Source organism: Spinacia oleracea, chromosome 5 (genome assembly GCF_020520425.1).
Source record: "Spinacia oleracea cultivar Varoflay chromosome 5, BTI_SOV_V1, whole genome shotgun sequence".
Taxonomy (NCBI): domain Eukaryota; kingdom Viridiplantae; phylum Streptophyta; class Magnoliopsida; order Caryophyllales; family Amaranthaceae; genus Spinacia; species Spinacia oleracea.
In genome coordinates, this window is record NC_079491.1 from 35,744,730 (window position 1) to 35,765,558 (window position 20,829).

Below are 20,829 nucleotides of genomic sequence, written 5' to 3' on the forward strand. Positions count from 1 at the left end.
TGTAACTATCATCTATTCATCTGCAAACAAGTCAAATATGATTATAAATTAAAATATTACTCCGTACTCCATAAAATATAGATTAGCTGCAACATGGAGTTAGTCAGCAATCATACGAAGGTGTGCAGGAATTATTGTATTTTTTTACTATTATTTGTACGAAATATTTAAATACCAAAATGGAAAAAGTAGAAATATTCTTATTCTATAAATTAAAACTTAAGAACATCTCAAATATCAAAGTTAGTTCACTAAATACTTTGATATTTAAAGGTGATGAAGACATCTTCAATGTTCATCAAGTCTTCCTCTCTAGTTTTCGCCCTTTTCCTCTTGTCGATCTTAGAATCAACAACAGCTCAAGAAGTCGGTAAGAACTCCGCCCTTTAAAGTTTTTGAATTATTTTGAGATAAGTTTTAATGTATGAGTGAAAGATATTGAAAGAGGCTTGAAAATTAATATTATTGGTAATTTGATGGGCAGATGATGAAACAGAGTTTGACTATATGAGAGGAAGTGAAAAGGGGCCAGATCGGTGGGGACATATAAAGGAAGAATGGGCAGAATGTAAAACGGGTAAGATGCAATCACCAATTGATTTATTACATCGGAGAGTTCAAGTTTTGCCCAAATCTGAAGAAGTTGTCAAGTTTTATAAGTCCGGGAATGCTACCGTCAAAAATAGAGGACATGATATCATGGTAATGTTTTTCTTTTCTTATTAGAATATCTTGTGTTTTGTTTGGGAACACGACAACTAGTTTTTAAAAGAGACTAGAAAATCAAAATATGATTTATGTATCCGGGTGAATAATGCTCACTGTGCATACTGTTTTTAAATGAACATATAGTTTAAATACAAAGAATATATTGTTCATACCCAAAGAACATATAGCCAATGAACATATAGTTTAAATATTTCACTAGTACATTGAAATCATTCACAATGTTCATTAGATTATCAATAAATGTTCAACAGGGTGCACAATGAACACTGCACACCCGGGTGTATAATCCAAATTGCGCTAGAAAACTAGTGATATTAAGGAAAATTATTTTGGAACGTACACTAACGCTAACTAGTGTTAATAGAATTATGATTTCTAATAGGGTAAAATAACTTGTATCCATTCATTATGTAACATTGTAGCTAGTGCTATGACTTGATGGTTTCGTTTACTCTGCTTGTTCGTTTGTTGTTTAGTTTACTCTGCTTGTTTCTTTGTTATTTCGTTTTCTTGCTTTTCTGTTTTTTCCTTCTTTATTTTCGTTCTCCCCGGGGCTCTCTGCTTATAACGCCGGCTTATAATGTTGCGACCTTTATTATTTTCGATATATATATATATATATATATATATATATATATATATATATATCTCTCGTTACACATATAAAAACTTGAACATTGCTTACTATTTATGTAACAGTGGATTTACGAATATAACCCCCATTTCCTTCATTGTTTATTTTTGTCTTTTCCTTGGTAATAGTGAGATTATGGTCTTCCCGTCCCTTTTCATCACAATCTTATGTGCACGTTCCTTTTCATCTGCTGCCACACCCTTTCCTCGCCCTTTCATTTTGAGTCTTTCTCATTGCTTCAATCTCCTACTCCTACCAATACAGCAACATACTTCCTCCATTTTTTAATAATTAAACCATCTTGGTTTTAGCACTATTCACACATTCTTATATAGTTATTTTTTGTGATTTATATGTAAAAGAAATATATTCATGTGGGATCTTGTTAGATTTGTCTCGAAATATAGTTTCAAATCATCAAATTTTTATAATTTTTTAAAACGTATAATAAGAGATATTAGTGGTTAAAATAGTGCATTTGCAAGCGTGAAATCCCAAATGGTGCAATTAAAAAAAGATGGAGGAAGTATGTATTTATAGTTAGGATTTTTTTTTTCTAGCTTTTAGAATTCAAGTAAGATTGATTAGAGCGGCCATCCCGGTTCCAGGTGATCCTGTGATCGATTCTCATCCCCGCCAACCCCGCCCTTGTGGCTCATTCGCACCAAAAAAAAAAAGTAAGCTTTTATTGGATATCAACGCTATGTGGTTATAAACAATGTAATGTAAATAGTGCAAGACATAATAATTGTGTAGGAAAAGTATGCATTACAGCAAGACTTCGCATGTAATCAATTTCGTATTATCAATTACGTGCAAATAGAACTTTAACATTGTTTTTCTAGCATTTACCATAATAAATGTTCTTTTTTTACGTAACATTTTTATAAAATAATTTTTTATACCTACGGGCGATAAAAGTTGTCAAGTACTTCCTCCATTTTTTAATACTCGTAACCTTTAGACTTTTTAAACAATTTACATAGAAGTATTATACTTTGACTATTGTTAGTGATTTATGTGTAAGATAAAACTTAGTCACGTACAATCTTGTTAGATTAATCCCAATGTGTATTTTCAAAATATCATATTTTAATAATTTTTGCTTAAATAAAATTAAAGATATTAATGATCAAAGATTTACATTGGTATGTGTGAAAATGACAAGCTTTGTGAATAAAAAAAAGGATGAAATATTTTTTTAAATGGTCGAAGTTAAATTGTTAGACTATTATTTTGGTTTTGTAACAACATTTTGGTATTTTGGGTCCTAAAAATATTGGTATTTGGCAGATTGAGTGGGAGGGTGAAGAGAGTAAAATCCAGATGAATTGCACTACTTATATCCTAAAGCAATGCCATTGGCACTCACCATCAGAGCATACAGTTAATGGAAAACGGTATCACTGTAAATAACTGGTTTTCTTAATTAATTATTATATCAGCCATATTAGTGAATTGAGTGTGTTGGAAAAATCCAGGTTTGCCGCAGAGTTGCACTTGGTACATCAAAGCTCAGACAACAAGATTGCTGTTATTGGACTGCTTTACAAACTTGGGAAACCTAATCGTTTCCTCAATAAGGTATGGACTATGGACTCAACTTCTATCAAGGTTTTTATTTATTTATTTAATCAGATGTTATTAGATACTACCTCCGTCCCTTAATATTCGACTCAGTTTGACTTTTAGTACTATTCACATAATTCACTTTGACCCTATTTTATTTCTAGTATATGAAAACAAATGTTAGTTTATAATATGTTGTTGCCTTCATCTCAAAACATTAATAATTTTATAAGTTTTTATACTATGTAGTTAAAGAAATTAGTGGACAAAGAATTCGGCCCAGACATCACTTTCAACGCCCAGAGCTGGGCGCCGAAATCATTGACGCCCAGCCCTGGGCGCTGAAATTACATGGATCTCTATTTTCAACGCCCAGCCCTGGGCACCGAAATCTTTGACGCCCAGAGCTGGGCGCCGAAAATACCTGGGTACGTCTTTTTTCCTAACTCTTTGCGGATTAGAACTCTGCAATTCTATCTTTCCACGAACTCTTCCCTATAAATAGGCCCCTAGTTTCGACGTGAAACAAGACACAACAACACATAATATATTCTGAGTATTGACTCTAAACCCCTTAGCCTAAGCCTCTCGCTGCGAAACTGTTCACGCGTTCTGTCGCAATGGATCCATAAATCGAACAGAACGTATCCTGTCCCATAATCGAGATTCGTTAAATAAAAAGGAGAAATAGCAAAGTCAAAGTGGTTAGTTTTCTGAGAACCGTGACGCACCTCTCAAGGGTGTGTCGTAATGTGTCCCTTTTCGATGATTTAACTGCTTTCCTCGCCCTTTTTATGAACTGTTAAACTAACCTAATATGATTGTTCTATCACGCCTAACAAATATAATATTTTTGGGAAATCGGATTATCATGCTAGGTCCCTTAATGTTATTTAAATCAGATAATCACGATCGAATTAGTATTATATGTTGCATATTGCTAAAATCAATTCAGATTAGTTTAATAGTTAACGCATGTCCCTTCAATTATTTATGCTGAGCTAGTAAGGGTATCCTGCCTCTGGAGTTATCGACGATCGAATTACTCCTCTCGGTAGTTACAGTCCCCCGAACCCTCAATCTCTACCTTGCGGGTGTATATTGAGAGATCCCCACACCAGGGATCACAAGGGAACTTACGGCCGTCGTGGTCAAACATAATTGCACTCCCTTTATGTCACGATAACCGGGTTTTGTCAATTTTTCTCATTGTCGTTAAAAACTGAATGGCGACTCCTATATTACTAGTCAATTGGGTGTATACTCACAGGAAATCCAATTACACTTGATTGAATAAAAATAATCGTCACACCCACGAGGGACAAGGTCACGCATTAACCTCGCGCTTTTTCGACCCCCCTCACAGTGGCGACTCCACTGGGGATAGTGAAGGAAATACTCGTGCTTATAGGTAATCAAAATAGCCGAAGGGTGAAACGATCCTACCTCGCGTTTATTTCCCCATCAAGTTGGGACGACCTGAAAATCAGCATATTAATGTGAACGGGCAGAACATCATAACGAATCTCGGCTCCCTCGGGAGTTGGGACTAAGGATACCTTTTTTTTCGCCAATAGGGGGGTGCATACGCCGCGCATGTTTCCCACTCGGTACTTGTGCTAGTACACCTATCCCGAACCCAATCGCTCGCCCATTAGGTCCCTCTCGCCTGCATGCCCCCTTGGCTTGCACTTGCGGGTTGGCCTCTTGAGCGAAATTCGTCTGTTGAAGACACTACCTCGACCGGGGCATATGTTGGATCTACGATAGAAGCGGTACCAAGCCAGGCGCAAATAAACTACCCATAGAAACCTATCATAAACTACGTGGCATATTTAATTTTCAAATCCATGTTTGTAATGTAGTTATGTGTAGCGAACTATGTGACTATGTTATGATTGTGCGCACTAATAATGCTAGACAACCAACGACGACCTTAAAAACTGCCCAAACATTCATAAACCAATTGGCCAAAGAGTTATACCAAAATACGTGTTCCGCAAGCCCGTACGATCGCCACAAAAATAAGCGACGCTCGGGATGGCCTGTAACGAATCCCACAAACGCTGCACAACGCGTAAGGACGTTATTAGGCAAGCACGCAAAATCGAAGTCGCATAAACAAAAAATATATACGCAAACAGAAATCGAGCACCAGTCAGGGACGCATTTTCAGCGCCCCTGGCTGGGCGCCAATATTTCTCACGCCCACTGCTGGGCGCTGAAGTTGCTGCCTGGCCCTTTGGTCAGACACAGCAGCCTCAGTGCCCGCGCATGAAAAAATATACGTAGCAAAAAAAAAAATTCAAAAAAAATTGTTGCGAGGGCGTATGAAAAGGCATTCGATTCTAAAAAGCGGCTTGTAAAAAATAAATAACTCTTTGTGTCGTTATTAGGCCTCCTACGACGACGATGTTCGGCACCAAAGCCGAGCATGCTAATTAAACCTTGAATGTCACATGGGCGAAGTATTCAAAAAATAAATGTTCGAATAAAGTCTTCAAAAAAAACAAAATGTTAAAATAAATCCGAGTCTAGACTAGGCTATGCCAAAGTACAATCTAAATCCTAAGTCTTAGTTGTCTTATCCATAGAATCGGTCCCAATGCATGGTGTCGTTCTGCAAGTTAAAAGGTTAAACCATATTGAGTCTCCCCTCCTAACATTTAAATCAATAAGCACCCATATGTAATTGTCATCCCTTGCTAAGAATCCACGGCCTCAATACTCTCTCACCAATAAAAAGAATATACTATAGTATTTGCAAAATGGAAACAGTCACATTCTGGAAATCATCCCCCATAGTCGCACAACCCCAAAGTGAACCTAAGGTGTCAATACCATTGGCAAGAAAAATTAATGGCCTCAAGGCTTATAATCACATTGGGTCACGACTATCATAGTCCTCTCGAGCCACTCGCTCCTTGAAATACTACTAAGTACGGACTAAAAGATTTTCCATGAATGCAACATGACCAACCATGAAAATACCCAAGTCAGCATACCATAAGGCTACCATTGAGATAAAGCAATACACACTAAGAGAGAAGCCGCACTAATGATTCTAGTCTTGCAAAAATAAAAATTCGATCTCCCCAATTAACTACCTTGCCAACATTAAGCAAAATGGCGCATGACAAATGAACACCCAAGGGTTAAAATCTAAAGTGTCAACCGACGAAAGTTATGGTCCAATTAGCCTAAGTCTGAGAGTCGCTTGGTCAAGTATTATAGGCTTACGCCACGTCATTATTTTGAGTCTAGGCCACCTCCTTGTATTCATACACGGGTTATAATCAGAAAGATAAATGAAAGTTTGAGTCTAAATCACAACTTCCAATTAAATCCCAGAAACCGGAATCTGAAAAGAAATAAAAAATTTACTTTCGATGTAATTCTTTCGTTAAAATTCAATAAGGTAAAAACAACATTTTGAATCTACACTATTTGCATATTTTAAGAAACGACTAAATACGCTTGCAAAGTAAGACAATTTAAAGGTACACCCTAGGCCTACTAAAATTAAAGGTCCACTATAGGCCTACCAAACGAGGCTCACTCAGTCTCGCCTCTTGACTCAAAGACCACAACCATCTACCTTTTAGCCCAAATTAAAAATTGAAGAATTTATGTTGGGGAGGAATCCCAAGAAAAAAGAAAGAAAAAATAGAAAGAGAAAAGGGAGAGCGAAAAGAGCAAGCCAGGGAATACTTATCCCGTAGTGCAACATTTACCTGAGTAAACAAAGGAAAAGAATTGAGTCAACCAATCCAAATCATAAAATTCTACGATGTCTACCCTTTCCAATCCTTATGCTCTTAAACGCCTTCGCTCTGGGGTCCCTGTTCAGCTTATTTAGCCCATCCATGTTCTCATTGCCATAACCCAAGAAACCATTACCTCAACTCTTGTTTTTAAACTTGTTATCAACCGCAAACCACGCACGGCCATTGACACGTGCGTCATGCCCATCATTTCCAAAGTCCAAACCTGCTCTTACACCACCATTAGCATAATGACCATATAACTTGTTTGGATACGTCCTGTTGATATACCCTTGAGACATCCCCATGCTACTCATTGGCCTTGGTTGATGTAATCCTCATGCTCGACCAATACCTATACAACTTATCCTATCTCATTCAACCCATCTTTCAAACCGTCTTGAGTCACGAATAAAAAAAGAAGACAAATGAAAAGTACAAAAAATAATAAAATAATAAAAAAGCGAACTTTGCAAAGCGCCTTTAAAAATTCGTTTAAAAAGAAAAAGAACATTTAGCGCACAAAAAAAATGATTCATAAATATTTGGCACAAAACCAAAAAATCTGCCCAGGTATCATTTTCAGCGCCCAGAGCTGGGCGCCGAAATCTTTAGCGCCCCAGCCTGGGCGCTGAATCTCTCTACTTGCTAAAATTTGTCCAGAAGTGCTCGTCATTTTATCCGCACATGCACGGAAAAATAACGAACACTTGGGGTGTACAGCACGTATTCAGATATACGTACCACCAAAAAAAATACATGTACTCAAAAAATATAAAACAAATTTTTGGCTTACGGCAAGGCAGCAGATTAATAAAATAATAAATAAACTTCACTTATTCTACCGTTTCAAATAATATGTTTCCACCTCAGAACGTACTTGTTTAAAATCGGCATTCTAAGAAACCATTTTCTAGGCTAAGAACTACGCAAGACCTGATTCCAAATTAAATCTATTTAAGGCGGATACGTAGGCAATCCATGATTCGGTCCAACCAATTTGCAAAAATATTAAAGCCTATAGAATAACAAGAATAAAGAATCGAAAGAAAAATTTAAGTCAAAGCAAGAATCCAAGTCATCAAAATGCCAAAATTAATGAGCACACATCGAAAAATAATAAGGGCACTTACCCTTGCCAGAAGGAGCACTCACACTCCTAGGCACTTAGCCAAGACTCAAAAGACCGCTTTGCCTCAATTAAGTGGGGGCTAACGCAAGCGTCCATGACCTCTAATGTACTCGACTTGACCCTCCCTAAAAGCGAACTAACTCACTTAAAGACTTTCTTTCACCACTAGACATAGTCGTTCGCTTAAAGACCTTCTTTCACCACTAGACACAGTCATGATCGCCAACAAGTAATAAGGGCAGTAAGCTTGCAATAAAGAGGATTGTTCTACGGCATCGCCCCATCGTTCCTTCGAACTCAGGGCACCCGTTCATGGTAATTCAAATGCTTGCTAATCCCCTTTGAAAAAAAAAATGGTACATTGTCAATAGGACTTGGCACTTAACCAAGGCTCACCCTACTCAGGAATATGACACGGGCATCTAAAATCGAAATCTAAAAGCATCATTAATGGGAAGACATAACAGCAACTGGGGGCTAAAAAGTGAAATGAAAGGGCTAAGGAAAGAACTAAGTATACCTCGACCTTTTATACAGACATACACCAAGTAAATCTAAGTCAATTTGAAAACGGTTTATATTCCCGCAATTCTGGAAAAGATAGCCCTAAAAGCCTAAAGCATATGCCAAACGGACACAAGTATATCTTGACGCCCGCACCCTGGCTTCCAGCAAATCCTTAGACAGCATTCCAAAAATCGTAACAGTATTTTTGATTCACTCAATGTAATCCTGTACGAACCCGTCTATAAGTCAACCTACTTAGGACACCTCGGATTGTACACAGTAGGACTCGGATTTTAAATAATTTTCAAATGATTTTTAAAGACTTCTTCGGACAAATAAAGTGTCGTCGGTTTAAGCTTAGTGTGCGTCCATCTCAGCGTTGCAGGTGAGTCAAAAAGATTTTTAAATATGATTATGGGTAAAGAAAGGCACCTAGATTTTGGACAAGGCACACTTCAACATGTGACTACCTTGACCATGGCAATGTCGCACAATACGACATTTACAAGAGAAGTAGCAAAATCACTACTCGAACGTACCTCGCACTAAACGAGTCTGGTTCAAACTGTTCATGATCCATGTCACCATGAATGCATAAAGACGTATGCAAAGCATTATAGCACCAAGCCAATCCCGTAGCTACAATTGGGGGCTTGAGAAAAACACTCTAAAAATGCTCGAAATGACGATTTTATCGCAAATTCTCGACGCTAATGCTATACATATGTCATAGGGGCTCAATCCTAAGCTTTAATCGTGTAAAACGAACCTTAGAATGGCTACAACCCCTCCCAAATTCTAAGCGCTACTTAGAATATATAAAGTCGCCCCACTAACAAGGGTAACTGAAAATCGCGAGTCACCAAAACTCTGATCAAGTCACTGCACATAACGCTCGCCCTACAAGCGCCCGTTACACAGTCTACCTCGTTCCAAAGCAAAAGCAAAAGAAAAAAATCAAGGATAAGAGCTGTCAAAATATACCCAGAAATCATTTTCAACGCCCAGAGCTGGGCGCCGATATCTTTAACGCCCCAGCCTGGGCGCTGAATTTTTCTGCTAGCCAAGTTTTGCCCAGATATAAAAATAAGAAAGAAAGACCTATGAATCCTCGCATCGAACGAAGTAATAAGCCGTGCAAACCCATGCAGAAAATGCCACACTTGTTCGGACACCTGAACGAGGCATGATGAAATACTCCAATGCAAAAAATAATAATATCCCAACACCTGGAGAAATGTTCTAAGACACGTCGTTAGGCCACACAAGCCTACGTCGCACCATAAGTTCAACCGTCCCACGGTACAAGTCTAAAAGAAGAGTAAGACATATTGCACTAATGTAGGCACGACCAAGAGCACGTGTAAAAGAGGCAAAGACTACTTATCGCCCAAATTCAAAATGCAAGCCACACGACTTCTACATTAAGGATTAAAGGTAGCAAAATAATACCTACCCAGAAGGGATAGCTCGCACCTACACGAGCGGAACCCCAAGGCATCTTTCTCGAAAGAACCTACAAAAACCGTACACCAAAAGGAAAGCATCCCAACATGCACACTTGGGGGCTCCAAGCTACGAAACGACCATAGCAAAATAAAAAAACTCGAAGCAAATGTTTGAACGATCAAGAAGGGCACGATGCTTGAGCCCACTTCATGAATGGGCCTGAACCCTATCAAGCTTCTAAGCAAACTATTCAAAATCAGTCATTGCTCAAAAAAAAAATGATTCAAGCAAACTGACTAATGGACCGCACACAACGGCCATTCTATGAACACTCGTTCGCACATACATGTCATCATTCACGAACGCATTCAAAAGAAAAAAAAATATATATATACAAGAGCGATCAAAGTCTTACGCCTCAAGGTATGTTCCTCGGGCCAAATAGACTCCCCCAACGACTGCAATAACTGTACGCCTTAAGAGCAACAGTTCCTTAAAATAATCGCCCCAAAACGACAAGCACCGTAGTCCACCAATCGGCTACGACTTCTCAAGAAAATCATCACGTTCTAAAAACAAAGAAAAAAACAAAAGAGAAGAGAATACATAGAACTTCCAAGTGAAATAAACGAATGAGCAAGAGGCCAACTGTGTCATCAAAAGACTAGCCCAAACAACACTTTCAACGCCCAGGCCTGGGCGCCGAAAATGAATCCAGGCTCAAAAGACCCTAACTTCTATTGGGCCCTGCCATATTCATTCGGCTTGAAAATTGCCGATTTCTTCACTGAAAGTCGCACCTCACGGCTTTGTTAAAAATAGCATACTACTATAGGAGGTCGCTTGCACATACGAGCGTGACCCCAAACATGATTACAAGATGCAAAAACAACCGATGAGCCCCAACGCTTGGGGGCTCGCAAAAAAGGGGACTCCAACAAGGAGCGCGCAATCAAAATCACATTCCCAGACTGCACCACGAACCATATCATGTTTGGATATCTCAAAAAATATATTAAACAAAAATATACACAGTGTGGACCCACTTACAAGACACATCTAATCAGGAAATATTACGACCCACCAACAGGTTGTAATCACCAAAAGCTCTTCTACATAGGCAAAATAAGAAATTCAAAATGGGATCGCCCACCCTCAGCGGGCGGGGTCAGCGTCACTAGCCGCGCAGGTCCTCAGTTTTTCGAAGAATAAAGTCTTCAAATTTAAAATAAGCTCGCCATCTTCAGCCGGCGGGGTCTACGGCGCAAACCACGTAGGTCCTTATTTTTTTAAAAAAAAAACAAAATAAAATTTCAAAACAGATTCGTCCACTTCTATCGGACGGGGGGTCCCCCTCAGAGGACAGGCTCGCCCACCTTCAGCGGGCGGGGTCTACGTCATAAACCGCGTAGGTCCTTATTTTCAAAAACATCAAACAGATTCGTCCACTTCTATCGGACGGGGGGTCCACCCTCAGCGGACAGGCTCGCCATCTTCAGCCGGCGGGGTCTACGTCACAAACCGCGTAGGTCCTTATTTTCAAAAAAACATCAAACAGATTCGTCCACTTCTATCGGACGGGGGCTCCCCCTCAGAGGACAGGCTCGCCCACCTTCAGCGGGCGGGGTCTGCGTCACTAACAGCGCAGGTCCTTAGTCGCTGCAGCGATAACTTTTATTGGTTTTCCCTTTTTCCAAAAATTAAAGGATTGGTTTGTTGGATTTTCCTTCGTTTTACGTCCTATAAAAACAAGGGGGTTTTCTCGTTTAGCTAGCCCTGAAAATGAGAATCTTTAAAAACGTTTTACCTCGTGATTGGGCTTGGCCAGGCCCAATTACACTTTACAGCTTTAATTTCGAAAACATCTGTAGTTACTCCCAATGACAAAGTGAGGGAGTTTCTACGCATCTTTAGATCCTTCCAATGACAAAGTGAGAGAGTTTCTATACTATCAGTTGACAAATCCCAATGACACGTGAGGGATATGTCGACACTTCAAGTGATGACCCTTAAGTCAAATGTTATCACTCGGGGGCTCGGGAGACCCTCGCAAAACAGGTCACATACACCATGGCTTGTGTGACGCACTCCGTCTAATACTTTGACCATCGTCTTACTCCAAGACTCAGTCAAAGTGGGGGCTAACTGTAGACACCTACTTTTGTCCCCGTTCCCGCAAGGGAAAGGTTCGATGATGAAAGCATAAAAACTCCACTTGACAACGCATCTCCTATAAAATAAACGAATCTCGATTCCCCATTTCATTTCACCCGAAACCAGCTATTTATGGAAACCTGCTAAAAATAGTAACTGCCGTAAAAAGTAGCTTCTAAAAGTGGCAAAATCATAAAAGATAGAAACCTGTCAGAATTAGGTGTTGCATTCCAACATAAATCCTAAATGAGATAGAAAACTGCGAGAATCCTATTCCTAATATGATTCGGTAATAAGAGTTACGTATTAATTGAAATCCTAACGAGCCTAGAGTTCGTAACGGGCCCAGACGCATTCCGTCACAAAATTGATACGCGCTAAAAGACTCGAATTAATCTCAAACTCTACGGATTTCAGGAATCCGAATCTGACAAAGAATTCGGCCCAGACATCACTTTCAACGCCCAGAGCTGGGCGCCGAAATCTTTGACGCCCAGCCCTGGGCGCTGAAATTACATGGATCTCTATTTTCAACGCCCAGCCCTGGGCACCGAAATCTTTGACGCCCAGAGCTGGGCGCCGAAAATACCTGGGTACGTCTTTTTCCCTAACTCTTTGCGGATTAGAACTCTGCAATTCTATCTTTCCACGAACTCTTCCCTATAAATAGGCCCCTAGTTTCGACGTGAAACAAGACACACAACACATAATATATTCTGAGTATTGACTCTAAACCCCTTAGCCTAAGCCTCTCGCTGCGAAACTGTTCACGCGTTCTGTCGCAATGGATCCATAAATCGAACAGAACGTATCTTGTCCCATAATCGAGATTCGTTAAATAAAAAGGAGAAATAGCAAAGTCAAAGTGGTTAGTTTTCTGAGAACCGTGACGCACCTCTCAAGGGTGCGTCGTAATGTGTCCCTTTTCGATGATTTAACTGCTTTCCTTGCCCTTTTTATGAACTGTTAAACTAACCTAATATGATTGTTCTATCACGCCTAACAAATATAATATTTTTGGGAAATCGGATTATCATGCTAGGTCCCTTAATGTTATTTAAATCAGATAATCACGATCGAATTAGTATTATATGTTGCATATTGCTAAAATCAATTCAGATTAGTTTAATAGTTAACGCATGTCCCTTCAATTATTTATGCTGAGCTAATAAGGATATCCTGCCTCTGGAGTTATCGACGAGCGAATTACTCCTCTCGGTAGTTACAGTCCCCCGAACCCTCAATCTCTACCTTGCGGGTGTATATTGAGAGATCCCCACACCAGGGATCACAAGGGAACCTACGGCCGTCGTGGTCAAACATAATTGCACTCCCTTTATGTCACGATAACCGGGTTTTGTCAGTTTTTCTCATTGTCGTTAAAAACTGAATAGCGACTCCTATATTATTAGTCAATTGGGTGTATACTCACAGGAAATCCAATTACACTTGATTGAATAAAAATAATCGTCACACCCACGAGGGACAAGGTCACGCATTAGCCTCGCGCTTTTTCGACCCCCCTCACACTACCCCTTCACCTTGATTGAAGGACGACATCTTTAGAATAAGCTAGGGTGCATTTTCCGTTCTTTATCAAATTCAAATATCATCCTCGGATTCTTGAGTTAAATTATCAATAACCTATCCGGACATGACCATTACATATTTTACACCTTCCACTCTTCAAAGAGGACCGTAAGTCCATAATACAACGATCCCAAAATAGCAGAACAATCCCTATCTTGTACATTCAATTATGGAAAAATAAGAAATGACCTTTTGATTTATTTTTTTGGCAAACTAGGACATTAAATACGAAGTAATTTTTAGGTTGTTGATTGGGACTTTAAGTCCGATTTCGAACATTGACAAGTAGCTAGGAGCTATGAACATGAACTTATGGGTCGTTTGTCCACTCCCGTTGTGGCTTGTGAGTGGCTCGTCAGTTTTGCCACGTGGCTTTCCCCATTCATCCTTGACTTCTTGAGTAGTACTTCTATATGTTTCGAGTTCTCGACCCAAACACTTAATGATCCGATTAGTACTAGTGTACTATTTGTAAACTATTGGAAAGCCCAATACCAATTAAATTACTACAAGAATTTGTATCTTTAACGACAACTTAATTACGACGGGTCAAAAATTTCGTCGCAAAAGCCTTTTGCGACGGGGCTAACAACCAAACAATGACTGGAATAACCGTCGCAAATGTCTTTTACGACGGGTTTACGACAGATTTACGACGGGAATTTCTATTAACGACGGCCCCCTTTTATGACGGGTTCGCGACAGGAAATCCCGTCGTTAATCAACGATTATTGGCCTTTCGGGGACGGGATTTCTCGTCGTTAATAGTACAATTTCTTGTAGTGATAGTTGCTAATAGCACTATAAGAAATTGTACCATTAACAATGGTAAATTCCGTCGTTAAAGGCTAATAGTGGTGGGATTTTATATTGCTAACCTGTTATAAAAGAGGGACGTCATTAATGAAAAATCTCGTTGTTAGCCTGTCTTTAAAGGCATTTGTGACGGTTGTTCCCGTATTTATTTGGTTGTTATCCCCATCGCAAAAGTTTTTTCGAAGGAATTTTTGACCCTTCATTATTAAGTTGTCATTAATGATCCAAATTCTAGGAGTGTAGATTATGGTTCCCACCTAAATATATCAATTACTTAACTATTTGGTTATTAATCAGTGGTTGCTCCTTACCTACTATTTCCTTCGTTCTTTTTTAGATTACACCGTTTGACTTTTGGTACTATTCATGTACTATGACTATCAATTATGATTTTTTTCAAGAAAACATATAGTCATGTGGAGTCTTGTTATAATCCTTTTAATGTATAGATTTATAGTAACAACTTTTCTAAAAAAAATTGCACATTGATAATTAAAGATACTCCCTCCGTATTATTTTAGGAGTTACATGTTAACTAGCACAAGTAATTAAGAAAGGAGAGCTGGATGTAACACAAATAATAAAACAAGTGGAGGAGAGAGTAATAAACAAATATAAAAAAGATAGTGGGAAGAGTATTTTAATCAAAGAAGAGATATACGGAGTAGTTTAAACCAAAAATAGAAATGTAACCTCTAAATAAATACGGCCGCAAGTGGTATATGTAACCCCTAAAATACGTAGGTAGTATTAATGATTCAAATGTTACATTGACAAACGTGATAAAACAATTGTGTCATCTAAAAAAGAACGGGTGAAGTATAAGTAGTGCACCTTGATTTAACGACATGACAGACACTCTCCTCTTGTCCTTATAATAAGTGTGCATTTCCCTTACTTATCAAACTAGGTTTTGGGCCTCCCGCTATCGCACGCGAATGCCAGCCGAAAAACACGATGAATTTTAATAAATTAAAACACAAAGGAAACAAAGGAAAAAGAAAAAAGAAAAAAAAAAGTATACAAGTATAGCACAAGTCCAACTACATTTGCTAGGACCATTAGGCAGTTTATTGAGGATAACGTAGTTATCTTAGAGAATATCGTACGTGGATAGAATATTATTGATAGGAAATATTGTGTGTTATTTGTGGGCATACGCCTCTATTTATATTACAAAATAGATATCCAACTCTTCGTAGGTTTCCTAAGTAATATAGGCTTCTATTTTATATCATATACTTCCTCTGTTCTTATTTACATGACACAATGGGGTTTTAGACACTATTCATACAAACACCTTTGACTTCCTTTTGTGGTTTATACATAAGAAAAAACATAGTCGTGTGGGGTCTTACTATATTCGTATCGATAAATCTAATATATATATATATATATATATATATATATATATATATATATATATATATATGTGTATATATATATATATATATATATATATATATATATATATATATATATATATATATATGTATATATATATATAAAGGAGACATATTTGCTGAAATATTAGAGCGCCACCTAGGATTACTAATGGTTTCGGCCAATGAAAAATAAGATTTCTAATTTATTTTTGAATTAAAAAAATCAATTTCCACGTAGATAATTAGTTATGTGCCACGTAGATATTTTAATTAATTAATTACTAATATATACAACTCCATCTAAAATCAAACACTAGCTCTAACAATTAAAAAAATAAATCTAAAATAAAATTCATCCAAAATCAAACACTAATCTAAAATAAAATAAATAAATTCAACTTAATCAAACATTAGTCTAATTTTAGAGCGCAGCGTATGAAATCTAATGGTTACAACCAATGAAAAATAAGATTTCAAAATTATTTTTTAATTAGAAAAGTCAAGTGCCACGTAGATAAATAATTAAGTGTCACGTAGATATTTTTATTGATTAATTATTAATATTAGCATATACAATTTCATCCAAAAACAAACACTCTCATAATTTTTAAAAAAATCAAAATGAAATTCAATGCAATAAAAAACTAATCTAATCTAATATATAAAATTGGTATATACATAAGAGTTTTATTTAAACATAACAATTTTTAGAATCTGTACATCGCACGGGCTAAAATCTAGTAATAATAATAATAATAATCTGATATGATCTGATTTGGTCTGGTCTGAGGTCTGTTCTGGTCTGATCTGATATCAACTTATTTTTTCTGATCTGATCTGATCTGATCTGAACTTATTTTTACTGATCTGATATGAACTGAACTTATTTTTTCTGATCTGATCTGATCTGATCTAAACTTATTTTTTCTGATTTGATTAAATCTAAAATAAGTAACAAGGTCCTGAAATAAGGTGAACTAAACAACGCCTAAGTCTAATATGACAAAGGTTAATTAAACTTCTTTCAAATAGACATTTTCATTTTATTTACAAAAACATTTACCAACGTATTTGTATGGAGTGAGTCTGTTAACTGTATGAAAGGAGCTAAAACTTAAGGGCCGGCAAAAGGCTATTTACCAAATAAGGCCGATGTTACATCTATACACAACCGCTTATGGGATACTTTCTACGAAGGCCTTTCCCAAGCCCATTGGACCATATTTTTTCACAATATACAAATTACCAATATCCTTTTTTTTTAGGGAAAATTACCAACAACCTACTTTATGGTAAACAGCTAGATTATTATTTGACCATATTTTTTATAATCAAGTTTTGTTAAAGCTAATGCGTTATAAATAAGTTTTTAACGTACTCATTTAATCATCTAATATGAATTTTTTTCCCCTAATCTATCTATTATCTATCTATTATATAAGCCATCTATTATATAAGCCAAGAGGGGAGGGTTATTTTTGTAATCACGCTTTTGGTGTCCCCAAAGAATTTATTAAACTGCTCTCTATGTTATTTAAGCATAACTATTAATGAAAATGCTCCATAAATATAACCATTAATGTAAATATGTGAGGATTTGTAATCCTTTCATATCCCATGTAATTAGATAGGTGATTAGCCGTTACCTAACTTATAGCCTATAATTATGGAGATTAGTTTGTATATATGTTGACTTATGTCATTCTCATCAATCAAGGAATATGTCCAATAATATATGGCTAAATATGATATAGAGAATAATATAAAAAATCGCTATTATATAAGCCAAGAGGGGAGAGTTATTTTCATAATCACACTTTTGGTGTCCCCCAAGAATTTTACTAAACTACCCTCTATGTTATTTAAGCATAACTATTAATGAAAATACCCCATAAATATAACCATTAATGTAAATATGTGCGGATTTGTAATCCTTCCGTATCTCATGTAATTAGATAAGTGATTAGCCGTTACCTAAGGTATAGCCTATAATTTTGTAGATTTGTTTGTATATATGTTGACTTATGTCATTATCATCAATCAATGAATATCGTCCAATAATATATTATGGCTAAATATGATATAGAGAATAATATATAAAATATACATATAATTTATCAGTCAAATTTAAATTGAAAAGGGCCGGAAGACAAATATTCGAAAAATTAAAGCTTCATGCATGATTTTATACAATTTTATTTTACAATCCCCATTTGATTTTGTGAGAGCTTCTAATATTGTACTTCGTATTCGGTTGTCAAACAAAAAGAACGTAAAAATTCTATATGGTTCATTTTTTAATATATTGGTTGATCACATTTAATCTCGCTGTTAATTTTTCTTTCTTTACGATGGTAGCCGTCCCTCGAGTCGTTCATAATCAAAATATACAAATCAGATAGAGAAAGTTAATTTTCTAATAAGGGTGCATTAGAGGTGATACGAAGTAAGAGGGATACATAATACTGTTGTATTATAGAATAGAGATAATATGTAATCTCGCACGCATCGCGTGCATATAAGACTAGTATTAATTAAATATCAAATTTTTATCATTTTTTCAGATACACAATTAGAGATATTAATGTTTGAAATCGTGCATTGCAAACGTGCCTAAATAATTGTGTCATTTAAAGAAGAACGGAAGAAGTAACTAAGAGATAACACAACCCGGCCTACCACATACGATACTTTATCCTCTAAGATAACTAGGTTATCCTCAATACCCTCCCACAATCGAAACGACAATTTAAAACTAAACAAATAAATTTCATGTCTTTAACCCGAAACTTAATTTGATTATCCAAAACATTGTATTTGTAATAATTTTCAAGTAATAAAACTAAACAAATAAAGTTCATATCTATAATCCAAAACTTAATTTCATTATCCAAGACATTGTCTTTGTAATAACTTTCAAGTATTAAAAGTAAACAAATAAAGTTCATATCACTAACCCTAAACTTAATTCCCTAAAATTTATTTATATGCAGAAAATGAAGTATGTTTAACATTGTCCAACCTTAATTATGTACAGCTCATGGAAAAATTGAAACTAGTTCCTCATGCTCTTGACAAGACAAACGCCGGTGAAATTAATCCGGGAGAAATAAAGTTGAGAGGAAATAAGTATTACAGATACAAGGGATCACTCACCACCCCTCCTTGTACAGAAGGTGTTGTTTGGACCATCGACAAACGAGTATGTTCATGTTTTTAATTTCTCTCACTTATTTTGGTTCGTTCACGAATTATATAATTATATGCATATATACCTGATACAACTCTTTTTACGAAAGGTTGCCACAATTTCAGAGAATCAAGTAGCATCTATACGTGAAGTTGTTCATGATGTAAGTTACGTACAAGCATGCTGCATTCAATTTTCGATTTCGGCAACTTTTTATAAAAATGCAATCAAAACTTTAATTTCTCTATATTAATTGCAAATTGATATTGCTGCATTATTTTACTTTTTTAAGGAAAACAACTAGTTTTTAGGCCCGGGGTTACTGCATTAGTAACATTTATATTATTCTTACTTCGTATTTAAAAATATTATTAATCAGTTCCTTTTTATTACATTTATTAGTATTTTTTTTACAATGATAGCATGCAATGTGTTATAGCTAGATGGTAAACACTTCAGGGTTTAAACGTGGCACATAAACTTATTTGGAAACGCCTTTTAATATATAGTATAGATTGTTGCAATATAAAAACAAGTGAAAATTTGTATTTAAATCAAAATTTTGTAAAATTTTCTGCTGATTATATCCGTATAAAAGATATTGACAATGTTTTTTTTTGAGGGGAAGATATTGACAATGTCATTTGGGTTTATTGATCATTTGTACGTAGGATGCTGAGAAAAATGCAAGACCGTTGCACCCACGTAATGGAAGGAAGATCCGCCTTTATACTACAACAATCAAGGGTCACAGTAGAGAAAACTAAAAGTAAATCACTATTTGAATATTATTATGGTGGATTTGGTACCAAATTGGTGTGCTTGCATCTATGATCAAAATTAAAACTAAAAAAACTAAAATAAAAAGAAGATTTTGATTATGTAATTATAGCAAGACTTGTAATGAAATGTACAATGTTTCTTTTGGAAAGGTAGGCATGTTTATTTTTTATTTAATTTTTTTAAATTTTAGTTTTGACAATAGCTAAACCTTAAGGAGACTAGTTGCTAAAAGAAAAACGGGAAATGCGACACATATTAGCAATTTCATGCGCCCTTGTTACTTGTTGTCGGCCCACCTTCAGTAACACACATATATTGTACGTAGACGCCAAATCATATCCTTTATCTCCGAAACAATCCATTGTATAACCACTACTAGAAAGAGGGTTTGTAAAAGTTCGTCGTTATAAGACCAAAAAGTTGTCGTTAAAACCTTTAACGACGAACCAAGTTCGTCGTTGGTTTTGTCGTAACAGCTTCCAACGTTATTAGTTATAACGACAATGTTCGTCGTGAATTTTAAACGACGAAATCATGTGTTCGTCAATACTTATTAACGACAATATACTTCGTCCGTCGTTAACTTATTACGACGACTCAATTTCTTGTCGTTATTAATCATGAAATAACGTCGAACAAATAGAAAATAATGACCAACTAAGTTGACGTAAAAACAAGTTCAAATAGTAAGCGAAATTTAATTAGCATCTAAAAACAATAACACCGCTTAAAATATTTCATTACTCATTCAAAAAAGTAACAAATTTAAACGATTCGTATAAAACCAATAGAAAAAATAATATTTTTATTAATAGCCAAAAATATGGCAATACAAATTAAAGTTCTCGCTCCATTTCACTAATCGAAGAAAGAAAAAAAAAGATCTAACACCCAGTCTTAGTTCTACTGTTAGCTCCATCAAGTGTCTTGTGATCAAATTGGACAAATCACCCAATACAATTTTTTTTAGTACCTATATAGAGTATGTCAATACTAATACCACAAATGATTAGTATTGGTACTTGCTTCTATTTTGAACACAAGACACTTTTGACATAGACTTCTTTCTCCTACATTAGCCCGAAAATACATAATAAGTACATCAAATGATTTGGTGGTAAAAAAGC

At 36.2% G+C, this 20,829-nt stretch overlaps 1 protein-coding gene across 2 annotated transcripts; it reads left to right on the plus strand.

Moving 5' to 3' along the window:
- Positions 1-212: 212 nt before the first annotated feature.
- LOC110799165 (alpha carbonic anhydrase 7) lies at positions 213-19,871 on the plus strand. 2 transcript variants are annotated; one of them, XM_022004379.2, is made up of 7 exons: positions 213-370; positions 485-702; positions 2,657-2,763; positions 2,845-2,947; positions 18,767-18,931; positions 19,029-19,082; positions 19,591-19,871. In XM_022004379.2, exons 1-7 carry the CDS (start codon positions 277-279, stop codon positions 19,684-19,686), a joined length of 837 nt encoding a protein of 278 aa, XP_021860071.2. In that variant the 5' UTR covers positions 213-276; the 3' UTR covers positions 19,687-19,871. The 2 variants fall into 2 exon arrangements, with proteins under 2 accessions (XP_021860071.2, XP_021860072.2); XM_022004380.2 differs by lacking the exon at positions 19,029-19,082.
- The last annotated feature ends 958 nt before the right edge of the window (positions 19,872-20,829 follow it).

Bases quoted from the DNA above. Each gene is read 5' to 3' on its own strand.
- LOC110799165 (XM_022004379.2), top strand. From the start codon at position 277: ATGAAGACATCTTCAATGTTCATCAAGTCTTCCTCTCTAGTTTTCGCC. The intron at 2,948-18,766 runs GTATGGACTATG...AATTATGTACAG, and splicing joins CTAATCGTTTCCTCAATAAG to CTCATGGAAAAATTGAAACT. The intron at 18,932-19,028 runs GTATGTTCATGT...TTTTTACGAAAG, and splicing joins TTTGGACCATCGACAAACGA to GTTGCCACAATTTCAGAGAA.